This window comes from Panicum virgatum, chromosome 6K, assembly GCF_016808335.1.
Source record: "Panicum virgatum strain AP13 chromosome 6K, P.virgatum_v5, whole genome shotgun sequence".
Classification (NCBI taxonomy): Eukaryota; Viridiplantae; Streptophyta; class Magnoliopsida; order Poales; family Poaceae; genus Panicum; species Panicum virgatum.
In genome coordinates this window covers 18,583,786-18,609,045 of record NC_053141.1, presented here as the reverse complement: position 1 = coordinate 18,609,045, position 25,260 = coordinate 18,583,786, and the positions used below count along the sequence as shown (strand labels likewise).

The 25,260-nt window shown below is 48.1% G+C and overlaps 1 protein-coding gene and 1 long non-coding RNA gene across 2 annotated transcripts; one reads left to right on the top strand and one right to left on the bottom strand.

Moving 5' to 3' along the window:
* Nucleotides 1-10,321: 10,321 nt before the first annotated feature.
* Nucleotides 10,322-10,778, bottom strand: LOC120711966. The gene is made up of 2 exons (XR_005690565.1): nucleotides 10,622-10,778; nucleotides 10,322-10,459 (listed from the first exon to the last, which is right to left on the bottom strand). It is a non-coding gene; the product is annotated as an uncharacterized LOC120711966 (long non-coding RNA).
* Nucleotides 10,779-14,294: 3,516 nt separating this feature from the next.
* On the top strand, nucleotides 14,295-17,764 carry LOC120711963 (ABC transporter G family member STR-like). Its single transcript, XM_039997640.1, has 4 exons — nucleotides 14,295-14,831; nucleotides 14,924-15,103; nucleotides 15,625-15,893; nucleotides 16,023-17,764. Exons 1-4 carry the CDS (start codon nucleotides 14,295-14,297, stop codon nucleotides 17,614-17,616), a joined length of 2,580 nt encoding a protein of 859 aa, XP_039853574.1. The 3' UTR covers nucleotides 17,617-17,764.
* The last annotated feature ends 7,496 nt before the right edge of the window (nucleotides 17,765-25,260 follow it).

Below are 25,260 nucleotides of genomic sequence, written 5' to 3'. Positions count from 1 at the left end.
GATTGAATACTCTATATGCTTTGTAGTTTGATGCATAACCAAGAAAGATTCATTCAACACATCTACTCTCAAAATTACCGAGCATTTTCTTCTTATAAATGAAGCATTTGCAACCAAAGACTCGAAAGTAGGATATGTTTGGTTTCTTCCCGGTGATGCGTTCATATGGCGTTTTCTTGAGGAGTCGGTGGGGATACACTCGGTTGGATGCATGGCAAACCGTATGGATTGCTTCCGCCCAAAACTTCTCGGACGTGCCATAATCATCCAACATTGCTCTTGCTAGAGTGATTAGTGTATTGTTCTTTCTCTCCACCACTCCATTTTGTTGAGGCGTGTAGGTGGCGGAGAACTCATGCTTGATGCATTCTTCATCGCACCATTCTTCAACCTTCATATTCTTGAACTCGGTGCCGTTGTCACTCCGGATCTTCACAATTCGGGAGTTGTACTCCCTTTGAGCTCTTCTTGCAAATGTCTTGAAGACTTCCGGAGTTTTACCCTTATCGCCTAGAAACATGACCCAAGTATAACGTGAAAAATCATCAACGATTACTAGGCAATAGAGGTTACCACCAATGCTCTTGTATGTGGTTGGACCAAAAAGATCCATGTGTAGTAGCTCGAGCGGCTTGGAGGTAGACAACATCGTCTTGATGGGATGATGTGTTGCAACTTGCTTTCCGGCTTTACATGCTTTACATAATTTGTTCTTGTCAAAGGTGACATCCTTCAAGTCGGTGATCATCCCTCTCTTGTGGGCTTTCTTGAGGTTGCTCATGCCAATATGAGCAATTCTTCTATGCCAAAGCCACCCAAGCGACGACTTGGTGAAGAGGCATGTCATGGAGCTTGTTTGTTTTGAAGAGAAATCCACCAAGTAAATGTTGCCATGCCTAAACCCCGTGAATACCAATGACTTGTCTTCTTCAAGAGTTACTACAACACCATTCTTGTCAAAGGAACACGTTAGTCTAAGATCACATAATTGAGCAATTGAAATAAGATTAAAACTAAGTGCTTCTACAAACAAGACATTAGAAATAGATAAATCTTTAGAAATTGCTATTCTACCCAAACTTAAGACTTCCCCCCTTGAGTTATCACCATAGGTGACATGTCATGATCGCTGGGGTCTTTAAGAGAGGTGAACATGCTATCATTGCCGGTCATGTGTTGAGCGCAACCGCTATCAAGAACCCAATGTTTTCCACCGGCTTTGTAGTTCACCTACACACATGAGAATTCACTTTTGAGTTTTTGGAACCCAAACAAGCTTTGGACTTGTTCATGTGTGACAAGAGCTTTTGGGATCCAAAGTTGCTTGGGGAGCTTCTTCTTTGACTCCTTAGGGATTTTGCCAATGAATTTGGCCTTCACCTTGCCCTTCACTCTACTCAAAAGAAAATGGTTATTTTGAAACATTGATGAGTAATTCTTTGGTAAAGTGGGAAGAGGGCGTGATGGTAAGGTGCACTCCCTAGTGTGGTGCCCGGTGACTTGGCAATGTTGGCAATATGAACCAACTTTCTTAACGAAGCTAGTCTTGATCTCCGGAGGAGTAGTGCCTTGATTTGGCTCCAGAAATGAACCAAGACCTCTCTTGCCATAGTCACGAGCATTGTTGAAGAGAATTTCCTTGTGGATGTATTCTCCTCGTGAAAGTTTCTCCACACTACTCTTGAGGCTTGCCACTTGATCCATCAATTCCTTTTCCCTAGAAGGAGCAAGCTCGGGCACAACATTAGTAGCATTTGCATCAATGAGTAGGTCATCGCATGAACTAGAAGCATTGACCTTTTCAATATTTTCATTGAAAGAGTTCTCAAGACTTGGGTCAATTGCTTCATAGGCAAACTCAAGCTCTTGATATTTGTGAGCTAACTCCCTATGCTCTTGCTTGAGCTTTTTGTGACTCTCCTCAACTTGTTTAGCAAGTGCAAGTGACTCATGGTGCTTTTTGAGCAAGTCATTGTACTTGCCAAGCAAATCGGAGTGAGCTAGCTCTAGATTGGCATGAGTGCTCTCAAGAAGCTTGACTTTGCCCTTTTCCCTCTTGATAACGGATGTATACTCATTAATGAGTTTAGTAAACTCATAAGGGTCAAGCTCATCATCACTATCATCTTCACTCTCACATACCTTAGAGTTACCTATGGCCATGAGGCACATAGGAGGTGGAGGAAGCGATGGTTCTTCATTGGTGAGAGCAATGGTGACAATGTCTTCTTCATCACTTGAATCTTCACTTGATTAGACATCGGTCATCTATTCTTGTTTTTCCACCAAGAAGCTTCTCTTGGTGTGGCCTTTTCTTGAAATTGGATCTCATGTTGAAAATCATGCCATTGAGTGGCATGATTTTCAACATGACACCCAATTTCACGGAGTTGTGGTGGCATGAATCGAATTTTCCCTTCTTCTTTGGGAAGAACTTGGTTTTTTTATCATGGCTCTTCTTCTTCCCAAGCTTCTTGTTCTTGTTATTCTTTTCATATTCATCATCATCGTTTGAAGCTTGCTCTTGTTGTCCTTCTTTCTCTTGTCCGGCTTGGGGCAATCAGGAGAGATGTGACCTTTTTCTCCACAATTGTAGCATGTTTTGTTCTTGACATCTTCCCTTGGCCGGAACATTCTTCTTTTAGGATCAAAGTTGTAACCCTTCTTGTTTATCTTGTCGCTCAAGCGTCTAAACATTCTCATCATGAGAGCAAGTTCTCCATCTTCTTCATCATCGGATGAGCTTTCATGATGATCTTATTCTTCATTGCTTGAGCTTGATTCTTGCTTGATCATCTTGAGCTTGCGGTGCTTGTTGGCCTTGGTTTTGAGAGAAATTGTTTTGATTGTAGTTGGCTCTTCGGACATACCAAGGATACCCATTTCATGAGCGCGAATTTCGCCCACAAGCTCTCTCACTTCCATCGTATCAAGATTCTCCTTTTGAAGCATAGCATTGATGATGTTGTATTTGGGCTTCGGAAGGAGCATGAGAATCTTGCGGTTAATGGAGCCACTGTCAATTTTAGATACTTCAAGAGCATTAATGTTCTTGACAATGACATTCAAGCGAGAATACATATCATTGCAATTTTCATGAGCTAGCATTTTAAAAGAATCATACTTAGCTCTAAACAAGTGATATTTTTGCTCATGAAACTTTGTGGAGCCTTCATGAATTTCAATGAGCTCTTTCCAAATATCACTTGTCAAGTCCATACCATTAACTCTAGCAAAGACTTACTCACTAATAGCTTCGAAAATTACATTTCTAGCCTTAGCATTCCACTTTAATTGTTCGGAAGTGGGATTTCCGGTGAACCCGGTCTTAGTCGCTAACCACACTTCGGGGGCAATCGCACCAAGATATGCGGCCATGCGAATTTTTCAATAAGCAAAGTTCTTGCCCTCGAAGTGAGGTGGCGAACCACCCATCTTGGCCATAGCTCTAGACGGTGAAGCCTAATGATCCAAATGAGCAACGAGGCTTTGATACCAATTGTAAGGATCGATGGACCAAGAGGGGGGTGAATTGGGCCTTTTTCAAATTTCTAAGACAAAGTAAAGCAACCTTAACCTATGCAATACTAGTAAGGCTCAATTCACCAACCGGCTAACTAAGCAAACTACACAAGCTATAAAAGATATAACAAGTTATGAAACTAAGTAAGGTAGAGCTAAGTTATGATCTCTAAGGTCAAGCACATGAATAATTGCATGAAAGTAAGTGCTTGAAAGTAAAGAGTGGGCAAGAGACGACCGGATTTTTTCCCGTGGTGTCGATGTGTTGCCACACACTCCTAATCCACGTTATGACACTCACTAAGAGTCTTGTCACCTCCCAAGTCACCAAGACTAGAACACTCACTAAGGGTCTCCGTTCACCATCCCGGCGTGGTGGAGCTCAAGCCACGTACATAACTTCTTCGGGCTCCCACAATCAACTTGGCAAGCTCCGGAAGAAACACATCAATCACCAAGATCGCCTAGGTGCTGCCAATCACCAAGAGTAATAAGTTAGGGCCTTCACTTGAGTAAGAACCGATCACCAAGAACGGATGCACACAAGCTTCTCTCTACCTTAGTCTTGCTTCTTAAATGATTGAATGATCAAAAGTGTGGAAGGTGAAGCTCAAAGTGGCTCTCAACAATAATATGAGTGTATGAATGTTGGCTGGTGTCAAGAGAGATCAAAATTACCCATTGGAGGGGTATATATAGGCACCTCACGCGGATAGAGCCGTTGGAGAAAAGCTGCCAGAAAAGTACGCAACGCCAGTTAATCCTATGGCCCTCCAATAATCAACGTCGGTTTAATCGAGGAATGTAAACTGCCCATTTGGAAAACTAGCCGTTACAACTCGGGCAGATTAACCGACGTATCATCGATTTAACCGGTGATTGTAGTTGTCCACTTATCAGTTGAAAAACCAACTCTCTGGACAACTACACCGACGTTAACTCAAATTCATCGTCGGTTTAACCGGTGAGTATAACTTCTGAAATCCCTGGAAAAACCAACTCTCTGGACAATTGCACCGACGTTAATTTCAAACATCGTCGGTTTAACTGGTGTATGTACTTGTCCAGACTCTGATAACTGCGTTTAACCGACGTATAGAAAATTGGAGTCGTCGGTTAAGCCGGTGTATAGACTTTTTCTGATTTTTGCCTTTTTTGATTTGAGTCTTGAATGAAATCCAAATATTCTTGAGATATAAGTTGAAAACCACTTATTTGAACTTCTAGGAACCTGAGTGACTATAGTGTGCATCTATTTTTGATTGACCATGTCCATGCTCAAGTTACTTAGCCTTAACCCCTCTTAATAGTGCGACCTCTACAAAACTATAAAACCTATATTAATCTAAGTGTCCTTCTCAACCTTGAGACACTTAGGACTAGAAAGATCATTAGTCTTGTTACATGCTTGAGTTGAATACCGAGATCGCCTTTTTGAATAATGAGATTGAGGGGCCTCTTTAACGTATGATCCAATGAGTGATAATATTTCATTAAGCTGCACAAACTCATTAGTCACAATAATGGTTGTCATTAATCACCGAAACATACCTAGAGGGCCTAGATGCTTACAACATGCTAACATGCGGTCCGCTCCAGGTCCGTATATTCATCTTGCGCCGCCATGAGCGCAGTGTTGACTGCCTCCTTCGCCGCAATCTCGTCCGCCACTCTCTGCCTCAGCTCTGGTCAAAGGAACCAAGATAAGCTGCGATGAACTAGAATTCAATAACAGCGAATCCAATATTCTTCTGCGCTTCCGCCTGCTGGACTCGGACGGCCCCTTCGAGCGAGGACAAGAAGTCCTCCTTCTCCTTGAGGGCGGCCTCCGCGTTCCGGATGGCCACCTCCTTTTCCTCGAGGGCTTTGTCCTTTTCCTCGAGGATCCCAGAGAGCGTGGCGACGGTCGCCTTCTCGCGTTGGAGCTCGGCCTCCTTGCCTTGGAGCTCGGCCTCCTTCTACTCGAGCGCTGTCCTAACACACTGCAGCTCGGCGGTCCGCGCCTCGGCCTCCTGAGCCTTCTGCTCCGCCGCGGCCCTTTCGACGTCGCGCTTGCCGGCGGTCCGCGCCAACTCTTCCTCTAGCGCCTGCTGACGCGCCCCCAGATCTGTCATCTTGGTGTTGGCATCGATGTTCTTCAGCACCAACTCGGCATTGTCCTGCCCAAGCCAACTCATTTGGGAGTACAGCCGGTTCAGATCGTCACTCTTTTTGCGCGGGATGTCCCTCAGCCGCTGCAAGTGGAAGAGCGTGAATGAAACGAACAAAATCAAGGCCAAACACAAACGATTCCGGGGAGGGAGCCACCTACCTGGCTGATCTGGAAATCCACCGTTCTATGGAGCTCCAAGGCGTGGTCGAAGTGGCCCAGAATCTGAGAGTCGGCCTCAATATGCGCCTTCCAGATAGCTTCCTCCTCCTGCTCATTGCGGAGACACTCCAAGGGGACCCCGGACTGGATGATCGCCCCGTGACGGGGCCCCTCGGTCGTCCCCGCGTTGAGTACCTCCTCGGAGGCCGACGAGAACTCGGCAATCCGATCGGCGGCGCCAGCAGCAGCAGGGTCGATGTCCCTTGAGTCCCCGTACTCCTCGCTGCTCTCCGGCAGTTGCACCACCGGCACCACGTTCTCCGGCGCCGCTTGTGCCGTCACCGCTGCAACAACACCGTCGTCCCGAGCCCCCGCAGGCTCCGGGACGCGGGTTTCCTCCTCTGCCGGCGCCCCTGGCGCCAACTCCTCCTCCACGACACCCTCAAACCCAGCCCTCGGGGGCTCGAGGACGAGGGTCTCCACCCCTATTTGGCTGGCGGGGCGTTCCTGCGCGCCCCCACTAGTTTCTCCTTCTCCTGCGACCGGCCTCGACTTCGACGTCCGGCCGGGTGGCGTCATTTGCGCCGTCCCAGTCGACCTCCCCCTCGGCGTCAGCCTGAGCGGCCGTTACAGCGCCGCCTGGGCCGACATCGCCCCTGCTTTCCGGCGCTCGAGCCTGTAGGGCCTTCTGGGTCCCTCGAGCCATCGCCTCCTGGAGCTTCGTGGCCTCCGCCTCAATGTCCACGACGGGCAGGGGCTACGGTCCCGTGTGCGGTGTGGCACGCGCCCCGGTCTTGAGGGCCTTGGTTAGCGCAAGCGGGACTGCATCCCTGGCGATGGCCCCGGAGCTAGTAATCGGGGAGGAAACGCTGAAGTCATCAAGATTGGGGGGCCAATTAAACAAATGCAAAGAATAAAATCAAAATCACTTACCCTGATCGGGCACTCATGCTGCGCTTGCCCGAGCCGCTCCTTCGGGCCCGCGGCACACTGACACCTCTCGATGACTGACCCGAGGGCATCGTCCTCGGATCGGCCTCGAGCCTCGAGGCCGTCTGTGCGGACATCTCCGCGCTCACCGCGGACCCGTCGCCACCCGTCGACAGCGCGGGCATGGGTGTCCTCCTACCCGTCGCCGGTGGAGACGACCTCTGTCCTGTCGTGGGTGTAGACGACCTCCCGCCCGATGCTGGCGTGGGCGACCTACGTCCCGCCGCTGGCATGGGCGATCTCCGCTCCGCCCCTACGAGGGGCGGATTCACCAATGACCTTGGCATGAGCCTCGCCTCACCCAACGTCACGGGCACATCCTCGTCGCCAGCCCCTCGGAAGACCGGTGGGGAACCCGCGCCTGTCGCCGCCTCGTCGTTGTCCGAGAAGTTGATCTCGGCATCCGAGGAGCCCTCCTCCTCCTCGGTGGACTCGGGCGTAGTGGGCCGTGGCTTCCCCTCCGCGTGCGCAATTTGGCACGCCTTATCGTGCTTTTCCTTCCTCTTCCTCTTCCTGGTTGCGGCCGCCTCCGCCGCGTAAGAGCAGGGAAGTTGGAGAGGAAAGGGAGTCCCACAATCCCTATTTATAGCCGCATCGGGCGCCAAGCTTTAAGCCTATCGCAAGGGGAAGGTTTGGACTGCCCGTGACGGTGCGGCACCCCACGAGTAAAAGATGCCCTCGGTTACCGTGCCGAGACGTGACCAAACAACGCAAAGACGAGCCCCTGGACGTTGAGCGGCCCAGCATCGGCGCTGGCCGACTGCCCTCGAACGGCGCATCGCAAGGCGACCGGGAAAGCAAGGCTGAGACCCTAAACGCGAGACAGCGCGGCAATCGCACCAGCAAAGCGGTAGGCGCCATCATGACCCTAGCCTGCTTAGCGCGCTGACACGTCTCGTCACCGAAATAAGACAAGAAGGGGCGCGCCTCGGAGTACTTTTTCTGCAAGCGCACTACCCCGACCGACGAGTTGTCGCATCCACCAGGCCAACATCCGGATGCGTCTGGCGAGACCACAGCACCGATCGATCACATCAAGGGGTAAATTTGCCGAAATACCCATTGGCCAAATCCCCTGACTCGACCAAAGGCTCGGGGGCTACTGTCGGATACCATGATTATGGGCACCCTAATCAGGGGACTAAAATCGCCCTAAAAAAGCAAACACATGTTTAGCAACTGGGCCCACTAAGCCCTACAGTCTCCTTCCAAGCTGGAAGAAAGGAAAGGACACAAAGAAGCCCAACACGCGGCCCACGTACTCAGTGCGGCCCGTCCGCACCCCCCTCGATCCCGCAGGGTGATCTCCGCCTCGCTCGAGGGCTCCCCGCTGAAGCCCTCGACCGCGCCCTGCGCCTCTGCCTCGCTCGAGGGTAGCGAGCCTGCCCTCGAGAAGGCGGATCGTTTCCGCCTCGCTCGAGGGAAGCGAGCCTGCCCTCGAGAAAGCGGATCATCTACGCCTTAAGGAGCGCTGTGCAGCCGGACCCCTGGGGTCCGACTCCATCTCACCGGACCAGCGGTCCCGGACCCGCTTCCCGCTCGGGAACGGGTCCGGTGTCACCACGAGTCCCAGAGGTGGAAATGCTCAGCACCTATGGCCACGGACTCAGACCCCCGCAGATGGGTCCGGGACCTCCACATGCCATCTGGATTCCCGCAGATGGGTCCGGGACCTCCACATGCCATCCGGATTCCCGCAGATGGGTCCGGGACCTCCACGTGCCTATCCGGACCCCGTGAGCTCTCGGCTCAGCTAGCTACTCGGGAGGGGTCCGAAACCGCCACGTGTCACGCGGACGCGGGCCCAGGCACAATCCTTCCGCTGGAAGCTCCCTCACCACCCGTATTAAGTGCGAGTGGTTGAAGCGTGCTCTTCTGCCGCTGGGCAAAGCCACCCCTCGGCAGAAAGGACAAACGGCCCTTCCACACACCCGCTCGCCATACGAAGGCATTAAATGCCAACCACTCCTCCACAGCGCCCGGGTCAGACGACGTCAGGCCGCCATTCCCCACAGTGGATGTGACCGGAGTCCCGTCCGCCAACTCCGGTCACTGCTCCCCGGCGCTGTGGCGACACTGTAGGAACCTACGACGCAGTGCAAGACGTGCTCGGCACTGCTACAGCTACTATGCTGCCAACTCCTCATGCCTCCTTCGTACTTTCCCTTCCGCGGAGCCCCCGAACGGCATGGGCACGACCCTCGGAAGTGGCTCCGGCCTTCACCAGGACAAGACCCTGGCTGCAGGACCTTCGGAACGCCGCCACGCTGGAGCCGCCAGGACGCTGGCGCGATCTCCACAAGACCAAGGACGATGCCTAGGATGACAGCCACGCCCGGCGCCGTACCCCACAGTGTACTTCCCACAGTGCTCGACCACTGCACCCCCGCGATCCGGGGAGAAGACGACGACTTCCACGATCCCCTGTGCATGTACACCGTCCCTTCTTGTGTCTATAAAAGGAGGAGGCGGGCTTTCCCTTAAGGTGGGTCGGCCCATTCGGTAGAACAGAACGCTTCGCACTACTAGAAAAGCACATACGCTCCTCTGAACCCCGATATTGGCACTCGCCTCAATCAACTCCTCTAGCGGAGACTTGGGAGCTTCCCTCCCTCTCTCGCCTTGCTTGTACCCCCTACTACAGGCACCCCCGGTGCAAGATAGTACAGTGCTCTCGTACACCCGTTTGCTGGACGTACGGCCCCACGGCCGAAACCAAGATAAACCCGTGTGTTACTGTATTGCATCTTGCATTAACATCTGGGACGAGGAACACGCAGCATCATCACTAGTTGGATCCGGACCGCCGGGTCAGGGCACCGACACCTCTGTTGGGGGAGTGACTGACGCACAAACACCTCCAGCATACATGAATGATCCCCTATTTTTGAGGGAATCGTACAGCCTAAACAGCTAATCTAGGTAACGAGGCGGGTCACCAAGCGCGTGAGCCTCCTCCTCTAGGGCATTCTGCAGTGCAAAGATGTTAGAACACTTAGATGGGCCACATGGGAATTGTGCCACAAAACAAGTGAGATTTTATCTGTGGAGACTTACCATATCGGGGGCATTCTCGGTGCCGTATTCATCCTCCAACACCTCGTCTTCTGCCTCCACACCACTCGTACTCTTGTTACGGCCTAGGCCAGTGTGCCTTTGTAGATCCTTCCACCTTTTGAAGCTTTTTTTCAGAGTTTGCAGTTTGTTGCTCATCTGTCTCCGAGTAAACTTCTGGCTTCCAAGTTCTTTGAATTTGCGTTCCACGTTACGCCACCCGTCTTGTGTTAACCCCATATTGTTCCAGTTGAATTTGCTTTCCTTCTCATTAATACAGAGGTCAAGGAGCAAGGAGGTACTGGCCCGGTCCCATTTCATCTGTTGGCAAATACAGGGAAAAGTTCTGGGGTGTCTCCATTCAATAGTGGTTGGGACTGTGTGTTATGCTAAGAAAAAAAAACAGCAGAGTAATGAAAGATCCGGGAACTTGCCTTGACTGAGTGTTTAGCTCGTTTTGCATGCAGGTTGTAGTGCCTAGCTCGAGGCAGGGAGCACGATGATGTAGACGAAGGTGCCAGCGTATTGTTTGAAGATCCGTCAACAAAAGCAGTAGATAGAATGTTGAGCAACGGGGGAAACCTGTGAAGGAACAAATCAAAGCTGAGGGTAAATGTTTACCTACTGCAAAAACAATTTTTTTTGAATGTTCAGTTTAAGGGAACTGCTTAAGTGCTGTTAGCATCTTGCTATCATTAGCTTCGTAGAAACCATATTAGTTGTAGTGCCTAGGTGTTTCCATACCTATATAATTCTGATGTGTGATGTCAGAGTGATTTGTACAAAGCTATTACTGCGTGGAGATGGGCTGCAAATAGAGGCCACAAGCATCAGAAGCAGGAGGACAGTTAGAATAAAGCAGATCGTCGTGCAACAGATCCGTCAACAAAGGGCTAAATCGCACCTGGGGGGGGGGGCGCCTTGAGGAGGCAATTGGAGGGGCCGTGCCATGCAGCGGCGAGGAGGGGCGCCACGGAAGGCGAGGCGAGCGGCGCTGCCTCGCGTCGGTGGCTCCGGGGAGGCGCGGATGGCGGCGCAGGAGACCCCAACGGCGGCCCAGGGAGGACTGCACGGCGGCGCAGGAGGCCCGGCTGGCGGCGCGTCCAGACCCGGCCGGCGGCGCAGAAGACCCCAACGCCGGTGCGGGGTGGCGCTGTGGCAGGATTCTTCGTCGAGGCGGTCCTCCATCCCTTGCTCCACCACCACGGCCCCTGTTCTGTTCTCCCTCTCTTGCAGGTGCGGCGGCGACGACGAGTCAGGGTGCGGGCGAACAGGGGCCGGCGATTTGGTCGCCGTGAGGGGTGCGCGGCCCTCCCCAACTGGATCTGCATGATCCCTGCGGCCGAGCCCACGAACGGATGCCGATGGCAGGGAGGGGAGGGCCGGTGGGGGTGAAGGGACGGCGGGCGGCGGAGCAAACCCTAGCTCGCGGGCGGCGTGGCGCGAGTCCGACTGGGGTGGACTGGAGTGTGGGGGGTGCGGCGCAGTAGGGAAAAACCTACCCGTTGCCGTGGCTGCCTCTGTACCACCAGCCAAACACGGTCGTTTAGAAGTCGTGCGCGCGTCGCAGAAGCCCACAACGCTCCAGCGGCTACTGGTGGTCTATTAGCTGAATTTGTGTTTTTTTCTTTGTTTTCTTCTGGAAGTTCTAATTAATATTTTTTTCTTTTTTTTTCAATGGAACATTTTTTCATTTTTAGCTGAATATTTTTTTGCCAATGGAATTTTTTTTCAACAGAATATTTGTTTCAGCAGAACATTTTTGCAGAAACAATTTATTCCAGCGAAATATTTTTTTTCTAATTACAAGGGACCCCTATATATCTTGTGGAAGATAGTGAAGCAACTCACCTATAAAGTCGACTGAGGCCCAGCTAATGGTCCATTCAATATTTTACTGCAAAAATATTGAACCAGTATTTCAAAAATGTTAAATTAATAGTTCGAAAATGTTAATAGAAATATTGTCAGCAAAATGTTGTCAGCAAGCAACAAAATGTTCCGACCACGATAGGATTAAACGGACAGCAAAATGTTCCTATCTTCAACCAACGAACAAAATGTTGAATTCCTGTGTGTCAGCAAGCACTGGCCGCCGCCGCTCGCTGCTTCCCCTGCTGTGCTGGGCACGAGCGGCGCCACTTGCCACGCCTCGCCTGAGCGCCACGCGAGCTTCCGCCTCGCACTGCTGCCTCCCGTTCATCAAGAATAAAAAGGAATCCAAAAAAGTTCCATCAACAAAACAAGATAAACAAGACATGAATTAAATGGAATCAAAACGCTGGATGGCAAAAAAAAAAAGAGGATACGACCTCCGGCCTCCATTCCTCGGTGATCCACGATAAATAAAATCTCAACTCTTCATCTCCTAATTTCTAATTCTAGGCGGAAGAAAGGGAAAAAGGAAAAAGACGAGGGAGCCCATGGAATGGCTGCCCCTCGTCTCTTCATATCCACAAATCTCTCGGTTTTGCCCCTACACTACTGACTACACCTATAACACGCTTGGAAAAATTTTCATCCATCTTTTTCTCGGAACATCAGACGGACACGCCGTCTTCATGATTTTGCTTCACCTCGACACAAACTTCGTGATGGCACCACGTGCCCTCCACCTCGACAATCCGGCCACACCGGACGCACCCCCGATCTTAAAGACCAAACTAGAAAACCTGCCTACATCGTGCTTTTGAGGTCTAAACTACCAAAATCGCCCATCTTCACTTGGCCGCCATGTGACCTCCCTGATGTCGATGCGTGTCCAGTCTCCGCTAAGCCTGTGACGCCTCCATCCCGCTTCACTCGACTGACGCCGTCTCCATCCTGTCATGTACTCTTGCTCTTCCGTGCACCACATGAATCGTTCGTGACTCCGCCCTGACTTCTCGTGTCCCTTTGTCCAAGCATACTCACGTCCATCCTTCACCGCCCTTGGTCCATTAGCATGAACTTTTCGCTTGACCTTCACCGCATCCGTCGACCGCCACATTGCATTCTATGCCTACACATCACGGGCCAAGAGACATCGAATTCACATAATATTGTCAACTACTCATCATCCGACAGTGACCAGCACTGGTCCTCACCTTATATCTGTGACCACCTTGAACTTATTTTTGTAACAATGAAAAACTACAGAAAACAGAAAGAAAGATACTTCGACACAGATCGACAATGCAATTTATATACATTCTATCTCACTAATAAGTATATAACAAGAACTTTTGTACTAGATGCAGCCACACGAAACTCACCACATATCACTAGACAAGATGACGGGTAAAAATATCTTTTTGGTGGGAATACCAGACAAACTAACGGAAGTATATCAAGAAAAGAACAGACAATATATCCGATGTTAAATAAGAAATATAAATGTCAAAGAAATGAAAATAAATGCCGGTGTCAAATAAGGGATGCCAAAATTTTTAGTGTCATATAAGGAACCATTTTTTTTTATCTGATGCCATACAAGGAATTTTCACTAACCATTGACAAGTAGAAAATATGCTTAAAAATGTCTATCAAGGATATGAGAAAACAAATATACACCAAAAAGAAGAAAAGACGGTTCGAAAGTGAAGCCTAGCAACCGTGAAAACACGAGCATTTTTTTAGTTGCAGAGAAGCACCTGACCTTCAGTGCCAGCCCACACTAGGCTAGCTGCATTAGTTTCTGTCACTCAGGATGTTTTTCTCTGCATATCAGACCATCCAAGACCGGAAGATCACAACCAGTTGATCACTTAACGGAAACTCGAGAGCTAATAATGGACATCGATGTCGAAAAGGATGGAAGCGGCCCAGGCAAGAAACAGCAACCACTACCCTGCCCACGAGCCAGCTGGATCCACCGTAGTGCAGCGCAGGCTACCAAATGCACCCACACCACAACCTGCCTAGCCAAATCATGAAAACGAAATCCATGCGAAGCCTGTTACTTAGAGTGATTACTGATTACGTTAAAACAAGCCCAAGCAAAGCTGTCGCAGTAACCATCACTGCTGTTTTAAAAAAAAGCAGCCAATGAGCCAAGCACATCGTCGTGAACGCCTCTGCAGATCCGCCTACGTTCCAACGGCACGGAGCTATGAACCAAAGCGCCTCCTGCAAAACCGATGCCAGCGGAAACATCACCTCCAAAGCTGCAATTACTGGACAAAACACCGCAATTTTGGCCGTGCTCGGCCGCGGCCAACGCAACATCGCAGGCTCAGAAACCCCCCTTGTTCCCAGCGAAAGCGACGCCGCGGCGAATGTGCCACACCTATAAAGATCCATGCACGCCACCAACGAGGCAGCTGCAGCGGGAGCCATGCATCGCCAGCAGCAGCAGCAGCAGCACCACCACCATGAAGTGGCCGGCGCCCGGAGGGCCGGCCGGGAGGCGGCCAACGGGGGCCACAGAGCGGCCGAGATGCCGGCTGGTGGCGGCCACCGCGCCGAGCGGGCGGAGAGGCCAGCCGGCCACCGCGTGGAGCGGGCCGAGACGCAGGCCACCACCCACCCTGCGGAGCGGGCGGGCGATGCCCGGAGGACGGCGGCGGCGGAGATGCCCGTGCGGAGGACGGAGCGGAAGAAGAGCCTGGAGAGCTTCCTCGACGCCCCGGACAACGCGCGCGGGGGGCAGCAGCAGCACCAGCACCAGCACCGCGGCGGCCATGATCCGGTGCGGCCGGTGCCGGCTCCGGGGGAGAAAGTAGTGAGCTTCCCCGGGCAGGGGTTGGAGTTCAAGGAGCTGTCCTACAGCGTCATCAAGAAGCAGAAGAAGGACGGCGTCAAGGTCAAGAAGGAGGTGTACCTGCTCAACGACATCTCCGGCCAGGCGCTCCGCGGCCAGGTCACGGCGATCCTCGGCCCCAGCGGCGCCGGCAAGTCGACGTTCCTCGACGCCCTCGCCGGGAGGATCGCCAGGGGGAGCCTCGAGGGGTCCGTCAGCGTCGACGGACGTCCGGTAAGAGCACTAGCACGAAGATGTTCTCTTACAATTTTGGTCAGTGAAGCTTTCTGATTGTGCCCTGAACTGAAAGTCTGAACTCTGTTCAGGTGACCACGAGCTACATGAAGCAGATTTCATCCTACGTGATGCAAGATGACCAGCTGTTCCCGATGCTCACGGTGCTGGAGACGCTGAGGTTCGCGGCCGAGGTCCGGCTGCCTCCCTCCCTCTCCAGGGAGGAGAAGCTGAAGCGGGTGTGGGAGCTCATTGAGCAGCTGGGTTTGCAGGTCTATTACCCTCTGTTCTAGTTCTAGTTCTAGGTTCCTATTTTTTAAAACAAAAGACTAATTAAATTCTAGCTTTCTATTGTTCAACGAAACAAAATACTACTACTATGAATTATGAGACATTCTGATTTTAACCATTTAGTAATGTAAAAACAGTCACAAACATGATTCACTTGATTTGGAGTAACAAGCTAATGTTCTGAATCTTAAATGATTACAAAATAGGTTACCATAAGCCTAAGGCATGACTAGTTCAGAAATTGCCGGATGTTCTATTTATAGTATGCCTTCTCAATAGTTTTTTGTCAACCAATTTTTTCTCTGTATCTTATAATTTCATGAAAGTACTCTGGAAGAAACATGTTTCCCATGATGTATCTGTAGCTCTCGTTTCCCTAGAAAATTCTGAAAAAAATCAACAATATATATTTATTCCCCTGTAATTTCATTGGGTCCATGCTTGAAAAAGTGAGAATATCCTTCACATTTTTTTTACGAACATGCTTGATGTCAAATAACAGACAACGGCTCACACGTACATTGGGGACGAAGGGATACGAGGCGTCTCTGGTGGGGAACGCCGAAGGGTGTCAATTGGCATAGACATAATTCATAAACCGTCTCTGCTGTTTCTCGACGAACCGACCTCTGGTCTTGACTCCACCAGTGCATACAGTGTGGTGGAGAAAGTGAAGGAGATTGCCAAAGGGGGAAGCATTGTTCTGATGACAATTCACCAGCCATCTTTCAGGATTCAGATGCTTCTCGACAGAATTGTCATCCTTGCAAGGTGATAAAAGTCTAAATCATTTTATTTTAAATCACTTTTAAAAATCAGAGTTTCTAACAGATAATTACTTACTGATGAGTTCTTCACTATTAAGTATAACATTCTAACTAGATACTATACTTCATGCAGAGGAAGGTTAATCTATCTAGGCAGTCCAATAACACTTCCCACATACCTTGCTGGATTTGGCCGACCAGTACCGGATGGAGAGAACAGCATTGAGTATCTCCTGGATGTCATCAAGGAGTATGATGAATCAACACTAGGACTTGAGCCTTTGGTTGCCTACCAGAGGGATGGCAGCAAACCCAATGAGGCAGCTAAAACTCCAATACCAAAGACACCAAGAACACCATATCAGAAATCAGTGCAGTTCCGACAAATCCAGCTCAAAAGCAACCAGTTCTCTGTCACAACGGCAACACCTCATGCTCATCCCTTCTCAAATTACGAATCCTACAATATTGGCGATGAGGAGGAAAATTTTGACAACTCTCTTGAGAGGAAGACACAGACACCATTGCATACTGGAACCTCAACCTATCATCCAAGACTAGCTTCACAGTTCTACAAGGATTTTTCAGTTTGGGTGTATCATGGTGTCACAGGGACACCAGTGTCCCATCGTAAACCTACATGGACCCCAGCGCGAACACCAGCTAGGACCCCAATGTCAAGCTACCTGCAGCGCACGCCGCACCATCAACCTCCTCCATCACCCCATGAGCCAGTTTTCAAGCCAGAGGAGCCAACCTATCATGAGTACCAGCTTGACCTTGAACCATTAGATGCCCCGGAGGATGGTCCTAAGTTTGCTAATCCATGGCTCAGGGAGGTTGCTGTACTTTCATGGCGTACTGCACTGAACGTAATTCGCACACCAGAGCTATTCCTCTCCCGGGAGATTGTTCTCACAGTCATGGCACTCATCCTTTCGACACTCTTCCACCGCCTCAGCGACGCAAACTTCACAACCATCAACCGCCTCCTCAACTTCTACATTTTTGCTGTCTGCCTTGTTTTCTTCTCCTCCAACGATGCTGTTCCCACATTTATCCAAGAGCGCTTCATCTTCATCCGTGAGAGGTCCCATAATGCATACCGTGCTTCATCTTACGTGATATCCTCCCTTATTGTCTATCTCCCATTCTTTGCTATTCAGGGCTTCACCTTTGCAGTCATCACAAAGTTCATGCTTCATTTACAAAGCAATCTGGTGAATTTCTGGATCATACTTTTTGCTTCTCTCATAACAACTAATGCCTATGTGATGTTGGTCAGTGCACTTGTTCCAAGCTACATCACAGGATATGCTGTTGTTATTGCGACAACAGCACTCTTCTTCCTCACTTGTGGGTTCTTCCTGAAGCGGACAAAGATTCCTATTGCCTGGAGGTGGCTCCACTATATCTCTGCGATAAAGTATCCATTTGAGGCATTGCTTGTGAATGAGTTCAAAGGCAGTCGTTGCTATGTTGGCACACAGAATGAGCTTTCACCTGGACCTCTGGGACAAATCAAGCCAAGTGACCTTCATATCAGCCTGAATTTGAACTCGACATCAACAACATGTCCCCTGATAGGCCAGGATGTGCTCTCCACCATGGACATAACAATTGATAACATCTGGATAGATGTTGGAATTCTCCTGGCTTGGGGTGTCCTCTATAGACTTTTCTTCTATGTGGTCCTGAGATTCTACTCCAAGAATGAGAGGAAGTAAGCAATGTTTTCAGCAAAGGTGTATGCATAGCCTTTTGTCCCATATCTGTTTGCAACAAACAGATTCTGCTCCTAGAAACTTAATTTATATCATAGAAAGTTTGTATCAGAATGTTTATTGAATCAAAGAAAGATTTTTTATGTTCTTTATTCCTATATAATTAAAGCACTTGTCATGAATAATCTTAGATCGTTTACTACGGATCCTATTCCATCCTATTTTCATCCTAATACATTCCTAAAATAATTAGCCATATGCTACTATGCCACTAAAAATCACTCATCTTCTAGACTTTCCAAATAATTGAATTGCATGTGAAATACTTGATGAAACGAAATATTAGGTCAGCTAAACTGATCATGGATTAGAAAATTGAACATATCAGCACCCAATCAAGTTCATTGACATTCCTATCACCATCAGAGACTGGAAAATTAAAACTACCTAGGTTTTTTTGGTCCGCCCTGAAAGTAATGAAGTTACTCTTGATGAGTCCATTACAAACAATATCCCTCAAGTTTCACAATTGGAAAATGAGTTTTCTAGTTGATCAGTTTTCTGAAACAGAGGTGAGAACTGCAGTGTTCCAAATGAATCATAACAAGGCCCCGGGTCTGGATGGATTTCCGCCTGAGTTCTACCAAGTCTTTTGGGAAACCATAAAGGACGATCTCATGGCACTTTTTCGGGAATTCCATAACAGTTCTCTACCTTTGCACTGGCTCAATTTTGGGACAATCATACTGCTACCCAAACAAACTGATGCAATGAGAATACAACAATATAGGCCTATATGCTTATTAAATGTATCTTTCAAGATGTTTACAAAGGTGGCCACAAATATAATATCATCAGTAGCACAGAAAATAATTAGGCCAACTCAAACTGCATTTTTACCGGGGCGTAATATAATGGAAGGTGCAGTGATTTTGCACGAAACAACCCATGAGTTACATACTAAGAAGCTAGATGGGATAATTTTTAAAATAGATTTTGAGAAAGCTTATGTCAAAGTCAAGTGGAGTTTTGTTCAGCAGATGCTTCGTATGAAAGGTTTCTCTAAAAATGGTGCAGATGGGTGTATCATTTTATACAAGGGGAAAATGTTAATATAAAGGTTAACGATCAGCTAGGCAAATACTTCCAAACAAGAAAAGGACTTCGGCAAGGGGATCCCTTATCTCCCATACTACTCAATATAGTGGTGGATATGCTGTCTATCCTAATTGCAAGGGATAAAGATGACGGCCAGATAGAATGGGTTATACCACACCTGATACAAAATGGACTGTCTATACTCCAATACATGGAGGATACAGTCCTGTTTTTGAGTCATGACCTGCCAAAAGCTACAAATATGAAATTGTTGCTAAGCTTGTTTGAACAATTGTCAGGTTTAAAGATTAACTTCCATAAGAGTGAAATTTTTTGCTTCGGTAAGGGCAAGGAGCATGAGGTAGAATATTCTCAATTGTTTGGGTATGAAGTTGGTAAATTTCCCTTTCGCTACCTAGGCCTACCCATGCATTACAGAAAATTGAGTAATAGTGATTGGAAAACTATAGAACAAAGGATTGAGAAAAGCTAAGTGGTTGGAAAGCCAAAATGTCAACGGTTGGCGGTTGTCTGGTATTGATCAACTCGGTTTTGTCAAGCTTACCTATGTTCATATTGTCTTTCTTTGAAATACCAAAAGGGGTGCTAGAGAAAATCAAGTCCTTTAGATCGCGTTTCTTTTGGCAAAATGACCAGCACAAGAAGAAGTATAGGCTAGTGAAATGGAAATTGATTTGTCAAACGAAAACACAAGGAGGTCTTGGGGTTCAGGATTTGGAGATACAAAATAAATGCTTGCTAAGTAAGTGGGTTGTTAAGTTGTGTAATGAAGATGGGATGTGGCAAGAATTGCTGCGTAACAAATATCTCACAAATAGAACCTTAAGTGGTTGCGAGAAAAAATCAAGGGATTCTCACTTTTGGAAAGGCCTTATGAATGTTAAGGACACGGTGTTGTCCTATGGGACATTTAAAATTGGTGATGGTACCCAAACAAGGTTTTGGAAAGATAAATGGCTAGGACCTATCACACTAAAGAAAAATTCCCGGCTTTGTTCAACATAGTTAGAAGAAAACATGATACTGTAGCTCAAGTTTGCAATTCATCTCCCCTCAATATCTCTTTTAGAAAGGAAATTGACGGGAAACAACTTGAGAAATTGGAATAGAATTGTTGCTTCTTTACTAGAGTTCAACTTACAGGATGGGCGGGATCAACTTATTTGGTCCTTACATTCAACTGGGCAATATTCGGTTAGGTCGTTATATGCTGCTCTAATAAATAATGGTGTTCAGGTGTCACAGGAAATTTGGAAGTCTAAAATTTCAGGTAGAATTAAGGTTTTCCTATGGTATTTAAAAAGAGGTGTAGTTTTAACTAAGGACAATTTTGCTAAACGCAATTCGCATGGTGATAAGAATTGCTGCTTTTGTCACTTACCTGAAACTATACACCACTTGTTTTTCGAGTGCTCCTATGCTAGATGCCTATGGCGAGCTGTTCAAGTATCTTTTGGCATAAATATTCCTGCTAACAAAGATGAGTTGTTTAGTCAGTGGTTAAGGCCAAACGGTCCTAAAACCAACATTTTATTGCTAGTAGCAGCAGCGGCACTAATTTGGGCTATTTGGTTGACAAGAAATGAGGTTATTTTTGAAAAAGCTAGACCCAAAACTTCTTGCAGGTACTATTTAGGGACACACATTGGCTACACCAGTGGGCCAGCTTGCAGCGTCAGGATGAGCACAAGGACATGTTGGTTCAAGTGTGTCGACACTTAGAAGTATCTGCTTTATAGTTCTTCGGTTCTAGGGGCTGGTTATCTAGTAGATGGATTGGTCCAGTTTGATCTTCTTTATCTTTTCTAGTTTGTCAACCTGTTTGTAAACCGTAGTGCTTTACAACTTTTTCGTGGTGCTGTGAGTTGAACTCTGTAATAATTGGTCTGATTCTATTTCGATAGATGAAGCCGGATTTTTATCCTTTATCTAAAAAATGAGGTTGCATTTCTCTGGGCCTCATGCATCGGGCATATGACAATAAGTCCATGACAGAGACAAACTTCCTGGCATCTTTGGATCTCAAATCCCTTCCCATCCCATTGCTTGTCAGAGCGAATTGGTGCTATTAAATCTTAGCCTGTCTTGCTAATACACGGGCTATCATGACGCACCTAGCCTGCGTCAGGTAAGCAGGGGAGACGCACAGGAGCATTTTCTGCCCACTGGTTTGCAGTGTTCCAACTGATGCTGGGACGTCACTGCTAGCGCTGCTGATGGGATGGCTTTCCTGCAGTGACGAGGCATTTTGTCGAAGAGATGGTGAACGGTGAAAGTTGGAGCGCACCTGAACCGCAGCGATCGGCATATCTGGGCTAGCGACGGGTGGAGCCGACGAAGTGGATGGCATCGTTCCAGCCGTCATGTGGAACTGTAGACTGGATGCAGGGGCGGGCTTTAGGATTTGGGAGGTGGGTATTTGAAATTTCAAATAGTACAAAATAATGAGAAAATTCATTTATAGACATTTCGTACTTATTTCCAAATTTCTGCTTCCCATTCATTCCCAGTGGATCCTTCTTATACCTTTTAAGGTCTTTGAAACTCGTCTACCCTAGTCAGTCCTATAAATGAATTAGGGTTTAGGGTTCGGAAAAGTGACACCGTCACATCTCAGGGTTGTATGCGAATGCAAAGATTCCAGCTATTGAAGCTTAAAAGAGCTTTTAAGCTTTTTTCAAGATTTCCCCCGAACTGTTCGGCCTCCCGGACATCATATTCATCATTTTACAAAGAAAGTGATAGCCAAAGTACATATTAGTAGCACATAATTATATACGGATAATATATATTGTTCAACATATAGATTTAGGCAGTTGGGTCATGTTGGATATTGTTGGGCTGATTTTTAACCAAGAAATAAAACAGAGAATTAGGCCCTTCATAACATATACACGAATGCATACTTCAAATATACGTGATTTTGTGAGGAAAAAAATAAGATGGGTATTCCCTAGAATACCTAGGCATCTACTTAACTCCGCCCCTATCATTATGCCATCCATATGTTTTAAAAAGGCCACCTATACCTCAATGTTAGAGTTCATCATTCGATTTGTTTGTTGCCCCTCAAATTCTTATTTTCACCTTTGGATGCTACATGAGTTTTTGTGTCACACTACAGAGAACCGGTCTTTTGTTCCGGTTCTAACGGCGGACTAAAGGTTCCGGCCTTGACCATTCAAACCTGAGATGTCTCACCTTGTGCGTAGCTTCCTTACCACCCCACCTACACAGCACATGTGACTTTCATTGAGATGACTTTCTTTTAAATTAACCCATAAAGAGCCTTTAGTCCTAGTTGGAGCCACTAACTGAGACTAAAGGCCATTTTGGTCCGGGTTGGAGCTACCAACCGGGACCACATGTCCAGGTGGTCCCGGTTGGAGCCACTAATCTAGACTAAAGGGTGCTTAGCCAAGCGTTTGCCATCTTGGAAGGCAAACCTCCTTAACAGAGCCGGTCGCACTGTGCTCATCAAAAGCACGCTCTCAGCCATTCCAACCCATACTGCCTTGGCCATGAAAATCTCCCCTTGGGCAATTCAGTGCATTGATAAAATTTGAAGAGCCTTCTTATGGAGGGGGGCCGCTGAGGCAAAAGGCGGAAATTGCTTGCTTGCTTGGCTACGGGTCTGTCGTCCTCCGGAGCTGGGTGGCCTTGGAATTCTTGATCTCGAGCGCTTTGGCTTTGCCTTTCGGATGAGATGGTTGTGGTTAAGGAAAATGGATCCCTCAAGACCATGGCACTGCTTGCCCGATGAGAAAGAGCCACTGGTGGAGTCATTGTTCCAGGCTTCTATCTACATTGAGCTTGGCGATGGATGCACTGCACTATTTTGGTCGGATCGTTGTCTAGAGGGGCAATCGCTGCCTGATTGGCCCCTTGCCTCTGCAATGCGGTTGGAACACGTGTTAGGTCCAAAAGAACGGTCGCCCAGGCGCTGTTGAATGACCAATGGATCAGAGACATCTCAGTGGCCCTAACCGTGCAGGTTCTCTTGGAATACTTGCAAATCTGGGAGAAGCTTCAGAATGTTCATCTGCAGAACCAGCCGGATAGAATTTGCTGCAAATGGACCCCGGACAGAACATTCACTACAGCATCGGCTTATAGGGCTTTCTTCTTTGGGCAGTACCCCGTTGTTGGAGCCAAGCTGCTGCACAGATCCCGTGCGCCGCCAAAATGCAAGTTTTTTTTTATTTGGCTAGCAGTCTAGCACTACACGATTGCTGCTGGACAGCACATCGTCGCAAGAAGCGAAACTTGCAAGACAATGACTCCTGCATTCTTTGCAACCAGTTGCCGGAAACGATTGACCATCTACTAGTTGGATGTCCGTTCTCAAGGGAGCTATGGTACAGGATTTTTCTTAGGTTGGGCTGGCAACGTCTTACTCCTGACGCCAATGTGGTCTCCTTGGCGGATTGGTGGGAAACTGCATGGAAAAGCATCTCGAAACCAGACCGGAAGAGCTTTGATTCAATGGTGATTTTAACTTGTTGGCATCTCTGGAAGGAGCGCAACAGGAGAACTTTCGATAAAAAGGAAGCCACTACAGATGTTTTGCTCTCTTATGTGTCCGATGAGGCCGTTTGCTGGTGCCAAGCGGGTCTAGGTCATTTAAAACTTGTAGCAGTTGCTTTTGGTTCATCAGCAGGTCGCGAGCTTGCATCGCCGTAATCGAGTCTTGTGGTACCAGCTGTAAGGGCTGATTCCACCCTCTGTAATCAGCCTTGTATTAACTTTTTTCTATTCTTTTAATGAAAAACGTGCTCAGGCACGTTCGCGGAAAAAAAACTAATAACTGGTTCACCGTAAAAACTGCTCATGGTTCACCGATTCACCCAAAAGCAGTCTGTTGAACCGGTTTACACAGTTTAATTGCATAGCCTCTTTTAGCTAAATTGAAGCGAACCGGCAAGGCCACCAGTTTACAGTTTTTCTGTTCCAACTAGTGAACCAGTCGGTCTTTTGTTTTATATGGAAGATGCGAGGGTGAGTTTGCTGTTCAAAAAAAAAAAGGTAATCGGCTGGTCTGGGCAAAAAGTGGTATCGAGGCCGGAAACACTGGGAGCTGGTGTCCTCTTGTGAAGTTGTGAACCTGAATTGAATAACTCCATACTGTCCTGATGTAATGCAAGTATGCAACATGTTGCACCACTCTTCACATATTTTTTTATTTCATTCCTGTGAAAACAGACGAGGCAATTACTTGCCAAGGGGCCAAGCTTCCAAGCACTGCAACGCTCTGTTGACCTTGTTGTAGGGAAACGGGTAGGCTACGCTAGCATCACTATTGCATAAACCCAAGATACTTGCGAGTAGAAGATCATAGATCGTTACCACTAGACGCGCAGCGCAGCGGAAGAAGTCGCGCGTCGATGTAGGGGAAGTAGTCGATCACGTCCCACGAACCGAGCTCCTCGTACTTGATCCCAGCAGCCGATCAGCGCAGCAGTCGCAGCAGCGCCTCCACGGAGTCCACACGTACGGGGATGAAACACCGGGCGTCGGTGTGCTAGCACCGCACGCACGGCAAGGGCGGCGGCCGAGAGAGAGGGAGGGGCGGCGGCTAGAGAGGTGGCGCGGCTCAGGTCATCGCCCCCCTAGCCCCTCCCTCATATATATATAGGGCGTACTAATGTGCTTCTATCTCATAGGCCCATTAGTAACCCTAATCCCTCTTGGATCAATATCCACTTGGGCCTTTAAAACGTATTGTGATGATGGGCTCTTGGGCATATCACCAACAATCTCCCACTTGCACTAGAGACAATCATACATGCAAGCTTTCCAACATTTCAAACCCCTTAAGTGTGTGACCCGTTAGGTTCATGTGTAGGTGGTCGTGATCGGAAATCATTTCCGAATCACAAGTCAATAGCGGCACCTAGCAGGGCATAGTGACTCACAAATACACATAAAGATCATATCGACCGAACCATAGATATACTCATACACCGATCCCTTTGCCACACGATACCAGTCAAGCTCAAAGCGAGATGCGTGCCACCTTTGTGATAGCTCGACCATTCTCTCGATCTAATAGTGGATTCTATTCATAACTAACCTTTAGTCATCATGATTAACTCTTTAATCACTTTGGCATGGCCATGCACTTTCAAATCCAACTATCTCGAGGGGCCCAGAGATATCTCTCCCGTTATCTAGGAGGGGCAAATTCCATCTTGATCCGCTCACATCCCATTCCATGTTTCATGACATACCTGTAAGCTGCTTTTGTAACTACCCAGTCACGGAGTAGCGTTTAGCAGCCCCAAGATGCACCACTACACACAGTGAGAAACAATGGCGATCTCAGGTCTAAGGATTCAGTAGGTATAACACTCAAGAACAACTGATGGCACATACAAAATAACAATCCCAACATTGTCTTGGAGTGGGTCAATCCAACACCATGTTCACCAACATGTGTCCACATCATTAATCCGATATCTCCATATCCATGATCCGTGAAACATGATCATCAATTAATGCATGTGCTAGTCTCAACGTCGTTGTTGT